The sequence below is a fragment of the Mastigoproctus giganteus genome, chromosome 4 (assembly GCF_048544385.1).
Source record: "Mastigoproctus giganteus isolate SK-2022 chromosome 4, ASM4854438v1, whole genome shotgun sequence".
Classification (NCBI taxonomy): Eukaryota; Metazoa; Arthropoda; class Arachnida; order Uropygi; family Thelyphonidae; genus Mastigoproctus; species Mastigoproctus giganteus.
The window spans coordinates 152,325,567-152,337,716 of NC_143578.1; the positions used below are offsets into that span (position 1 = coordinate 152,325,567).

Consider the following 12,150-nt stretch of genomic DNA (forward strand, 5'->3'; position numbering starts at 1 on the left):
ACTCCCTCTAGTTGCCTCCCAAACATGCTGATGTAGAAAACAATCATCCAATAAATCCATAAAAGCCTTGCTAGTGTCTGAGTGACCAACCCACAAATTCCAGTCAATATCTGAGAAATTAAAATTCCCTATTATAAGACTCTCTGATTTACTGGCCCACTCTATTTCCCTGAACAGTTTCTTATTATACTCATCAGAGTCATTAGGCCTATAGCACACTCCTACTCTCAATTTTGATCTCCCAATGCTTATGTCACACAAAACTGACTCGACACTGCATTGTCCACCAACATCAATTGGGTGCACTTGCTTAGATTTTATTTGTTTCTTAACTAATAACATTACCCCTCCTCCCTTCCTATCCTTTCTGTACACATTGTACTCCCCAAATTCCACTTCTGCATTCCTTATATCTGTGTGACACCACATCTCTGATATCCCATCAATATCTGCCTTTGATGTTTTGAGCAATACCTCAAATTCATCAAATGTATTTATGAAACTCCTAGCATTGGTGTACATGCAAGTATACATGCACCTGTTCCTGTTCTTAGCTACCCTAACACAACCCATGTGTTTACTTGTATCGCAATGACTCCCAGCAGTCTGTGAAATACCCTGTATCTTGTTTTCCAGGTTGCTGCTCATTCCAATAGAAGCAGTGCAAGAATCACTTTCACCTCTGCCAGTGGCTACTGTTAATCTATTAATCCTTGTATCCACCCCAAGCTAGCAGTTTTCTGACCCACCTAACACTGCCTGCCTCGAAAGCATCAGCAAATATTCTTGTACCCTTCCTATTTAAGTGTATCCCATCCCTGTAGAAGCAGTCTCTCCTGTTAACAAGTACAGACCAGGCTGAAAAAAATTCTACCCCTTGAGCCTTGCACAATCTTTCCAGGGCCAAATTGATCAAGAAGGCTCTCATCATATGCTCCCTCCTATCATGTCTGGGTAGAATTGCAGACACTTTCAAATTCAACCCTAATTCATGGCTTATTTTCAACAGTGACCTGTACTTGTTAAGTAATTCCACCGGTCTCCTACCCTTAATATCATCAGTGCCAACATTTACAACAATATTGTGCCCATAAAAGATGATATCCGCTCTACAACGTCATCAACCTTTGATAGGTGGAACAGGACCATACCCTGGTCCTGTTCCACCTATCCTTTTTACATACCATGTTCCCCATTTCCCTGACAATAGAGTCACCAACAACTACTAGTTCCTGTGGGACCAGCACATTCTGCCTTGGGGGTTGCCGCTGTGTTGCGTGATGATCAAGTGCAAGCTCTGGCGTTGATGTGGGCAGCTGAGAGTTTGGTGGGCCCCTCAATTTAGCTCCTTCGAGGGCATCCACCCTGTCCTTGAAGCTCTCATATAGGCCCATAACAATGCTGAGTTGTCGCCTGATTTCCTTACACTCCTTACATTGCCCACACACACACAAAGACATCCCCCATGGCAATATCATGTCCCGTACCCGATTGCTCCACAAACATCAAGTAAGCAGTGCATTTTAAAAGGCTGTGATTCAGAGGGCAACTGCCCCCCCTCAGTTCTTCCCTGAGCCACAGCACTCCCACGAGCTTGAGCCTTTTGCTTTTTTGCTCTGGTCTGAGTCATGATTTCAATTTAATTTCAATAAAATTTCAATTTCATTACAAAATTATAACCCTAAACTTGTATTCCAATGCAGTTATAACACTATATATCTATATATATTTTTCAGTATTGAATATTATCTATGAGTTCCGTTTATGTAACTTCCGTATCAAGTTATGTATTAATTAATTATGTTGCGTTTGTAAAATCTAAGTTGTTATATGCATTTATTTAAAAAGTACAATTTAATTGACAATGAAGTTTAACAAGATTAATAGATTTTACTGATTAATTGACAATATTATATAATATACTATACTATACTATACTAAGCTAATGCTATCTAATTCGGGATATAACGTATCGTGTAACAATGGTACAAGTTACTAATAGTAAATCTTTGCAGCCATTTGTTTACGCACAAAGGAAAAAGTGCACCTGCTCCTCATTTTTGTTTTTTTAGATAAAATTATTTAATCTTTCTTCAGGGTGTATATTTCATCTAATAACAAAATTTCAAGCAAAATCTATTGAAAATTGCATTATAAACTTCTCAGAACTGGTGTTGTCAAAATGTAACCTTTACAGGTTTCATTTTGTAAATTACTTTACTTTGTAAAAGAAAAAATGCATGTTCCTCACAAATAGTTTTTGTGTGTGCGCTTGTTATTAATGCTCTTATGTATATGATATTTTAGTGTAGCAAACTAGCTAATGGTGATTAGAAGGGGGGGAGGAATCAGTGAGAAAGTTTCATAAACTCTGCCTTTATTGAATGTTTAAAAAATCAAGGTCTTAGGGACTGTGCACACCAACACAGTAATTGTTATGTGCCAGCTGATGGGTTAATATGAGTAAGGGCAGAGGGCTCAATCACATACAAGCCTGTGGGATGAAATATAGATACAGATCCCACTGTACTTACCATGACTTTATATCTATAAAAATATTTTATTTTATTTGATACTATGCACACATATTTGAGTAGAGATGTGATTAAGTTCTGATTGTCATTGATCTGCCATGTGACAGAATATATGCTGAGATGTACTCCTATATAAGATGTGCCATTTACATTAACTAAGAATGTGAACTTTTTGCTAACTCTTTTTGATAGAATATGAACTTTTTGCTAAGAGTAAAAATAAATGAAAAAGCTATTAAAAAAAAAAATGTAGTAGTTATTGTGGAAATTTTTCTTAATTTTCATCCAAAATGAGGGAATCATATATACCGATTCTGAGGAGGCATCAGTATTGTTCTGCAATATTGAAACAACACTGATATCAGAATATTTCAGGTAATATTAATGCATTCATCAAAATTTTAATATGTTAGAAAATGGCTTGTGGCTTAATTATGATGAGATGTGATTTTTTTTTTATATGGTAAAAGTTGGAATGGTGTAGAATTATTGTTTTTTGCCCATAAATATGAGCTGTATAATTAAACAAGGCAGATTACTCCTGTCCAGTTATAACTTTGACTTTATTGTAGTCCTTCATGACAGTGTATTGGATTAGCATTAGTAATCATTGAGGGAGATGTCAGTTTAAACTTATGTTTAATGTATATCAAAATATGATTCATACAACTATTACAGGAAGAAAAGAAAGATGATAAAAAAGATAAAGATGAAAAAAAAGAAGAAAAGAATAGCACTCCAGATTTATCCTCGCAACAGGCAGTTGCTGTTCTTGGAATTGCTCTCATTGCTATGGGAGAAGATATTGGCTCAGAAATGGCATTTAGGACATTTGGGCATTTAGTAAGTATTTTATTAAATTTTTTCATAGAATTTTTTAAAAATTATAAAAATGAAAACATAAAACCTAAATGTTTTAAATATTAATTTGTGCTTATATGAAATTACTACCAGAAATTGCTGTTAGAAAATTTTAAAAAAATTCTTCATGAAGTTTAAAAAATATTAAGGAAAAAATTCATAAAAAAGCATTTAAAATGTAAGCTTTGTTTTTTTACAAATTATTTTTATTTTTATATCCCTATCTTATTTATTTAATTCAGTTTAATCAAATTTTAGACATGAATTTCAGAGAATTTTGGCTTTTTTAAATCCCAATTGGACAATGATTGCAACAAGTGTTGTTTTGTGATCCTTCTCTTTTGATTTTTCAATTCAAGTTTCATGTTGTCATCTATTAAAACAAAACTGTATACTGTTAGTTGGAAACACAAGTCAGAGATAGCAGTGTGTGTAGGAAAAATGTTTAACAGACATATTACTTGAATCATATATGAAATAACCTTTTGGAAAATGTTAATTTATATACCTATTGTTGAACAGGTTAATAAAGAATTTTTTTTTTAGATTTAAATGTGTTTTCATTTGAGAGAGAAAGAGAGAATGCAATACCCTGTCTCTTAACTGCTAAAATTTCGTAAACTAGATTGTTAATCTTTTTAGTAAACTAAAAGTGGTTCCTTTTTAAATATGGTGATTAGTATTTGTATAATTCTCTTGAAAAAAACAGAGCAAAGGTGCCAAAAAGCAGATTACTTTGATTTGTGTATGAGGGAGATTGTGTTATAAAAATAGCTGACAAACCGAATGAGTACATATACAGGCAACCCCTGTTTAACACGGTACTTCTACAATATGGTTTTGTTCTAACACAATTGATAAATTACAGCTTAAATAATATGGTTCCACTCTAACACAGTTAGAGAATTGTGGAAAACTTCTCATAACACTGTATTTTTGAGCTTTTGTGAGAGGAAAACCTGCTATTATGTTGGATGTAATTTTTCAACATTTCCATTATTTTTGTGAATCCCTGCTATTGACTCACTAGTTGTTATGCAAATAATTATTGGGAAATACCTGTATTTTTTTTTAGTTGCAAAATCACTGTGTTAGGTTCTCTGCTATTGAACTTATGCTTGTTTGAGACTATAAAAATTTGTGAAATTGAAGCCTGCAGTTCATGACTTTTAAGGTTTTTGTGAGGTTATTTTGGTTTTTATTTGATTGTTTATAAATTTTTCTGATTATGTATTACTGAACTTTGTTCTTAAGAACTGTATTGGAATAATTTCTTTGTTGTGAATTAAATTCCAGCCCTAGATTATGCCTAAGGAAAGTAAAAAAAGCACCTCTCAAAAGAAACTTTATTTCTCTACAATCAAAGATACAAATTTTGGAACGTCTTAAAAAAGAGAAAGGTATCATACATTGCAAAAAGTTTATATTTAAAATGAAGCAACAATCTGGACCATAAAGAAAAATGAACAGAAAATTAACTGCTGTTGCTGCTGGATCTTTTGTTTCTGCAAATATGCCAGCTTGTCCCTGAGCACTAATAATTGAGAAAATGGAAAGTGCACTCTGTATTTGGATTGACGGATTGGGATTTTACTATTTATAATAAAAAATTAAGTTTCTGATAGTTATAAAAAAAGCTGTATTTTTGTTAGCTTTTGAACATAATGACCCCTGTTTTGTACTGATTGATTCTTAATCCTGGATAACATGTCGTCATGCTACACAAGATTTTATAGGAACCTAACTACCATGTTATACGAGGGTTACCTGTACTGAATGTCATAAAAGTAGCTGACAAACTGAATGAGTATTTTACATCTACATTCATACAAGAGGAATTCTGTAGGGAAGTGGATGCTAGAATCTTATTAAACTCTAACAGAGAGATAAATGATTTTGTAATAACTGAAAGCAAAGTGGAGAAGAAATTATTGAAGTTAAACGTAAGAAAGGCACCTGGGGTGGATGAAATCTATCCAGTTATATTAAAGGCGGCAACAACTGAAATAAGCAAACCCTTAGCCATAATTATGAGAGCATCCTTGAACTAAGGGGAGGTCCCCATGCCCTGTAGATGTGCAAATGTATCCCCAATTCAAAAAGGGTGATCGAAGGGTGACACAAGTAATTACAGACCTGTTAGTTTAACTTCTGTTCCAGGGAAAATACTGGAGTCACTGGTTAAAGAAGCATTGCAGGATTGTGGACAAGACTGCAGTTATAGTTCAGATACAGGATTGGTTTGCTAAGGGGAAGTTTTGTCTGACCAATTTGATTGGATACTATAATGTGGTCACAAATTAACTGGATGCAAAAAATAATTTTTATGTCATGTACTTGGATTTCAGGAAAGCTTTTGATACTTTTGCACGTGGAAGACTACTGTACAAATTGGAACAGTATGGCATTAAGGGCAAGTTGCTGCTGTGGTTAAAGGGATGGACACTGCTCTATGTGGACTAATGTTGTTAGTTGAGTCCCCCAGGGTTCGATTTGGGCCCATTGTTGTTTTCTATATTTATCAATGATATAGATAAAGGTATATTAAGCTCAATGTCCAAGTTTGCAGATGATACAGAGCTTGGCAGGGTTGTTAATGACAGTAATGATAGTACACTACTGCAACAGTATCTGGAAAAGTTGAGCAGATGGGGTGAGAGGTGGCAACTGAACGTTAGCATTGACAAATTCACAGTACTGCATGTGTGGCAGTAACCCCAGAGTAACATACCAACTGTGCAGTACAACACTCAGGGTGGTGGAGAATGAAAAAGCCCTGGTGGTAATTGTGCAGTCAGATATGAAGTTCTCTGAGCAGTGCAAACAGGTTGCCAGAGCAGTTCATGGGGTTTTATCAATAATATACAGGAATTTTGATAGGAAAAAACTTTCCCATTTCACCTATCCATTTGCTCCAAACGTTTGTCCAGTTCTTTGAATTTATTTAAGCAATCAACCACTCGCTGGCTAAAGACAAATTTCCCTGACATGTGTTCTGCAACTGTTTTTCCTCAGTTTGAATTTGATGTCCCCTAAAGTGCATAATCTGAGCAAAAGGAAGAATCCCATCAACTGAGCTTGCTCAAACCATTCAAAGCCTTATACACCTCAATCAGATCACCTGCAGGTGCTTAGTCTCCAGATGCTGCGATTTGCAGAACTTAACCCTTTCTTGGTAAGGCATTCCTTTGTACATCTCACCCATCTCGTTGCCCTTCTCTGTACTCGTTCCAGCAGCTCTACACCCTTCCTAAAATGAGGCCTCCGTGCAGTACTCAGTGTGTGTCCTGACCATTGCCTTATACAAAGGGATAATCATATCCATCCCTGCTAGCAAAGTTTCTGCCTATCATTGACAAGACCCCATGAGTTGCTCTGGCAGCCTGTCTGCACTACTCTGAAAACTTCATATCTGACTGCACAATTGCTCACAGGTCTTTTTCATTCTCCACCTCCCTGAAGGTAGTATCGCACAGTTGGTATGTTACTCGATAATCGACTGTTGATGATCCTGCTCAGATAGCAAACAAACTGAATGAGTATTTTGCATCTACATTTGCACATGAGGAGTTATTAAGGTTTGAAAATGGCAGAAGGTTATCAAATTGTAGCAGGGTGCTTAATGATTTTGTAATAACTGAGAGCAAATTGGAGGAGAAATTGTTGAAGTTAAACATAAGAAAGGCACCTGGGGTGAATGGGATCTATCCAATTATATTAAAGGAGGCGGCAAAGCAACTAAGCAAACCCTTAACCATAATTATGAGAGCATCCTTGGACTCAGGGGAGGTTCCCACGGACTGGAGATGTGCAAATGTATCCTCAATTCACAAAGGGGATCGAAGGGTGACACGAGTAATTACAGACCAGTTAGTTTAACTTCTGTTCCGGGTAAAATAATGGAGTCACTGGTTAAAGATGCATTGTAGGATCATCTAGACAAGACTGCAGCAATAATTCCGACACAGCATGGGTTTGTTAAGGGAAAGTCTTGTCTGACAAATTTGATAGGATATTATGATGTGGTTACAAAGGAACTGGATGGAAAAAATAATTTTGATATCATATATTTGGATTTCAGGAAATCTTTTGACACTGTTGCGCATGGAAGACTATTGTACAAATTGGAGCAGAATGGTATTAAGGGTAAGTTGCTACAATGGATAAAAGGGTGGTTGAGTGGGAGAAGACAGAGGGTGGTAATCAACAGACACGGCTCTTCGTGGACTAATGTTATTAGTGGAGTCCCTCTGGGTCCAGTGTTGGGTCCATTGTTGTTTTCTGTATTTATAAATGATATTGATGATGATATATCAGGTTTAATGTCCAAGTTTGCAGACGATACAAAGGTTGGCAGGGTTGTTAATGACACTAATGACAGTACACTGCTGCAACAGGATCTAGAAAATTTGGGCAGATGGGCTAAGAAGTGGCAACTGAAGTTTAACCTTGACAATTGCAAAGTACTGCATATGGGTAGAAACGTACCAACTGTGTGGTTCTACACTTAAGGTGGTAGAAAATGAAAAAGATGCGGAAGTAATTGTGCAGTCAGATAGGAGTTTTCTGAGCAATGCAGACAGGCTGCCTGGGCAGGTCATGGGGTTTTGTCAATGATATATAGGAATTTTGCTAGCAGGGAAAAGGAGGTGATTGTCCCGCCTTGAATACTACATACAGGTCTGGAGGCCTCATTTTAGGAAGGATGTAGATTTGCTTGAGTGTGTACAGAGAAGGGCAACAAGATTAGTGAATGGAACAAAGGGTTGCTCTTACAAAGAAAGGCTTAAGTTTTGCAAATTACAGTTTTCTGAGCAATGCAGACAGGCTGCCTGGGCAGGTCATGGGGTTTTGTCAATGATATATAGGAATTTTACTAGCAGGGAAAAAGGAGGTGATTGTCCCGCCTTGAATATTACGTACAGGTCTGGAGGCCTCATTTTAGGAAGGATGTAGATTTGCTTGAGCGTGTACAGAGAAGGGCAACAAGAGTAGTGAATGGAACAAAGGGTTGCTCTTACAAAAAAAGGCTTAAGTTTTGCAAATTACAGTGTCTGAAGACTAGGCACGTTCACGGTGATCTAATTGAGGTGTATAAGGCCTTGAATGGGTTGAGCACACTGAATTCTGATGGAATCCTTCCACTTGTTCAGATTACGAACCTAAGGGGGCATAAATTCAAATTAAGGAAAGACAGTTGTAGAATAGATGTGCGGAAATTTGCCTTTAGCCAGCGGGTGGTTAATTGCTGGAACAAACTTCCATCTGTCGTTGTGGAAGTTGATAGGTTAAATAAATTTAAGTAGGAACTGGACAGGCATTTGGAGGGAATGGTGTGATTTTTTTTTTTTTGGCTGATGCTGCATAATCTCATACACTTGCTTTCTTGCATCACATGCTACTACTACTACTCTGGGGTTACTGTTACCCATATGCAGTAGTTTGCATTTTTCAGTGTTAAACTTGAGTTGCTAGTTCTCAGCTCATCTGTGCAACTTTTGTGGATCCTGTTGAGCAGCATACTGTCATTGCCAACCTTTGTATCATCTGCAAACTTGGATATTAAGCCCGATAGACCTTCATCAATACAAAGGGTACTAGGAAAGTTTTGCAATATGACGCAACAATGAATCACAGGAAGCTGCTTGTTGCTGCATGTTGAGACATGTTCATACGTGCATAGTAGCCGCCGCGCCAAGTCGATAGGCTCAGTTATTCATTAGTAGTGAGAGTGTAAAGTGCTTGCGATGGCATCGTGGTCACGAAATGAGATAAGGACAGTTTTGCGGTATAATTTCGTGCGTGGTTTAACCATAGACCAGTGCTTAGAAGAAATGACTCTTGCACTAGATGATGATTGTCAACATCGTACAACGATAATCAGGTGGTATAGAAAATTCCAAAGGGGAAATTTCACTCTGGAGGATTCTGAGAGGCCGGGAAGGCCACGAACGTCAGTTACGGAGGAAAATGTTACTGCTGTGAGGAAAATGCTTGACGAAAACAGGCGAGTGACCTACCAACAGATAGAGGATACTTTGGGCCTAAATGCACCAGCAATTCGTTCGATTCTGCAAGATCATTTGCACGTGAAGAAACTTTGTTCTCTCTGGGTGCCGCATCAACTGACTGAAGAGCAGATGACACGACGTGTGACTTGGTGCCGGGAGATGTTAAAAAAGTTTGATAAGGGACAATCTCGGTATGTGAACAACATCGTGACAGGTGACGAGACTTGGCTGTACTATTACGATCTGCCGACCAAGGCTCAAAACAAAGTTTGGGTCTTTGATGATGACGACACACCCGTAATTGTCAGAAAATCCCGATCTGTAAAGAAGAAAATGATAGCTGTATTTTTCAAATCGAGTGGAATTGTGGAACGTGTCGTTTTGGACACGCAGAAGACAGTCACAGCTAAGTGGTATACTGAACAATGCCTGCCTAAAGTCATTGGATCTACGAAGAACCTGCAGCCAAAGTCAAGAATGGACACCTGGTACCTCCATCACAATAATGCTCCAGCTAACTGCGCCAAAGCCTGCACCGAATATTTGACCACGACAGGACTGAAACTTCTCGAGCACCCTCTCTACAGTCCAGACCTTGCTCCCTGCGACTTTGCACTGTTCCCGCATGTGAAAATTAAGCTAAAAGGGAGGCGGTTTTCCAGTGATGAGGACCTTCTACGGGCTTGAGACAACGAGTGTGCTTTACTCCCTAGTGAAACTTGGCAGAACTGGTTTAAAGATTGGTTTCGGAGGATGGAGAGGTGTATTGAATGTAGAGGAAATTACTTTGAAAAAATTAAATAAACAAAGCTGTATTGCAAAACTTTCCTAGTACCCTTTGTATCATTGATAAATATAGAAAACAATGGACCCAACACTTAACCCTGGGGCCTCCATTAATAACATTAGTCTACAAAGAGTAATGTCCATAATTACCACTCTGTGGCCGACCGTGCTAGCCGGGTGGGTAAAGTGCCTGCCTGGCAACCCAAAGGTTGCGGGTTCGAATCCCGCCTCAGTCTTGTATCAAAGTACTGCAAAAACCTTGGGAGGTGCATTATGGCCACAGAAGCCAATGTGCCAACGACTACCAAAAAAAAAACCACTCTGTGTTCTTCCATACAACCATCCTTTTATCCACAGCAGCAACTTGCTCTTAATGCCATACCGCTACAATTTGTGCAGCAGTCTTTTATGTGCTACAGCAGAAGTTTTCAAGTAGGGTGCTGCGACACCCTAGCACCTAATGGTGCCACAACATTCCAGGGGTGCCACATAATTTGGGTTTAAGTTACTTAAACTTTTTTTTTAAATATACAGTCAGTCCTCGTATAGCACGATAGTTGTGTTCCTAGAAACCCTCGTGCAATGCAAAATCGTGCAATATAAACAACGGGCCCTGTGGGTAAAATAGGGTTAGGTGTCGACCACCGAAGATTGAACACACATTTGTAGCCAAAACATTACCAAACACAATAAATAATTGTAATAAAATACTTATGTATTTTATTACAATTATTTTATTACAATTTATTACGTAATAGTTGTAATAAAATACTTACGTATTTTATTACAACTATTACGTAACAAAATATTGCTAATGCTTTTGCATCTATCGTAAGCAAACTTGTTTTTTGTTTGATTTTCTATCCAAACAGATGATAGCCATTCCATCTCTTCCAATTCTTTGTGTCTTAATCTAATGGATTTTAATTACACTTTGAGTTGTTCCTGCTATTAAAGTTGTTTTTATTTTCTCTGCATTCTTTGTAATTCTCAGTGTTGCCTCATTTAGGTCTGTAGCACATGCAATATCACATGGTCTTTCATTTCGCTCAAAGCGTTTCACAATTTCATATTTTTTCTCTATCGACAGAGGCCAACTGGCCATAAGCTTTACCGGAGAAACCCCGGAGGCCGGTGTGATTTTGGCCATAAACTATAGTATGAGGCCACTACAAATTTTCCCGGGTAGGAATTTTTGACCCAGTCCGCCTCTGTTTATCGATATTGCTTTTCTTATTCTCTCTGAATCTGCAATGTCTTCACCAGGACGCTTCCTTTTCACACCTTTTAAGTATTTTACTCATTTTTAGGGAATAAAGCACAATTACAAAACGAGGAAGCATGCTTGATACACATAAACAAAGCTGCGCACGTGTAGCAACTGAATAAACAACACCGTAAAGGCAGAGATACACTATTAATGCCTCACATTTCTAGGGGTTACTACTATAAAACAATAAAAACAATTTCCAGTTGCGTTTCTGCTAGTGGAATCTGTTATAAATTGGTAGTAAACTCGATCTAATTGCATTTGTGATTATACCGATAGCTGGAATTGTGTTGGTTTTTACATTATTATGGTGAAACGTATTTCCCCTTCACTGATATAAAAAACATAAATACATTTTCAGAATCTTCTCTTCATTCCTATCGTGTTGTGTTCGGTTGGGGTGATTCTGCGTTTGACTGCCATTTCTTGTAAACACAAAGGCGAATCATGCATAAGCGAATTCGGTTCGTGTTATATAAGATATCAGTCCCCTATTTATAAATCATGTATGATCGAATTCGTGTAGTGTAAACACGTGTTATACGAGGACTGACTCTATATGTTTATTTAAACATAAAAAGATGTACAGTATCTTTTTAATTTTGTGGTGATCAATAATTGATGTTTATTTAGTACCTCTATATAAAGAATAAAATTATTACATGTATATATAATTTGTATTATGAAT

At 37.4% G+C, this 12,150-nt stretch overlaps 1 protein-coding gene across 1 annotated transcript in view; it reads left to right on the forward strand.

The window, feature by feature from the left end:
- Rpn1 (regulatory particle non-ATPase 1) overlaps nt 1–12,150 on the forward strand; it is a 283,451-nt gene that overhangs the window by 196,821 nt on the left and 74,480 nt on the right. Inside the window, exon 16 of the mRNA XM_090372974.1 lies at nt 3,213–3,377. Coding sequence (XP_090229100.1) covers nt 3,213–3,377 — 165 coding nt within the window. The remainder of the gene's footprint in view (nt 1–3,212; nt 3,378–12,150) is intronic.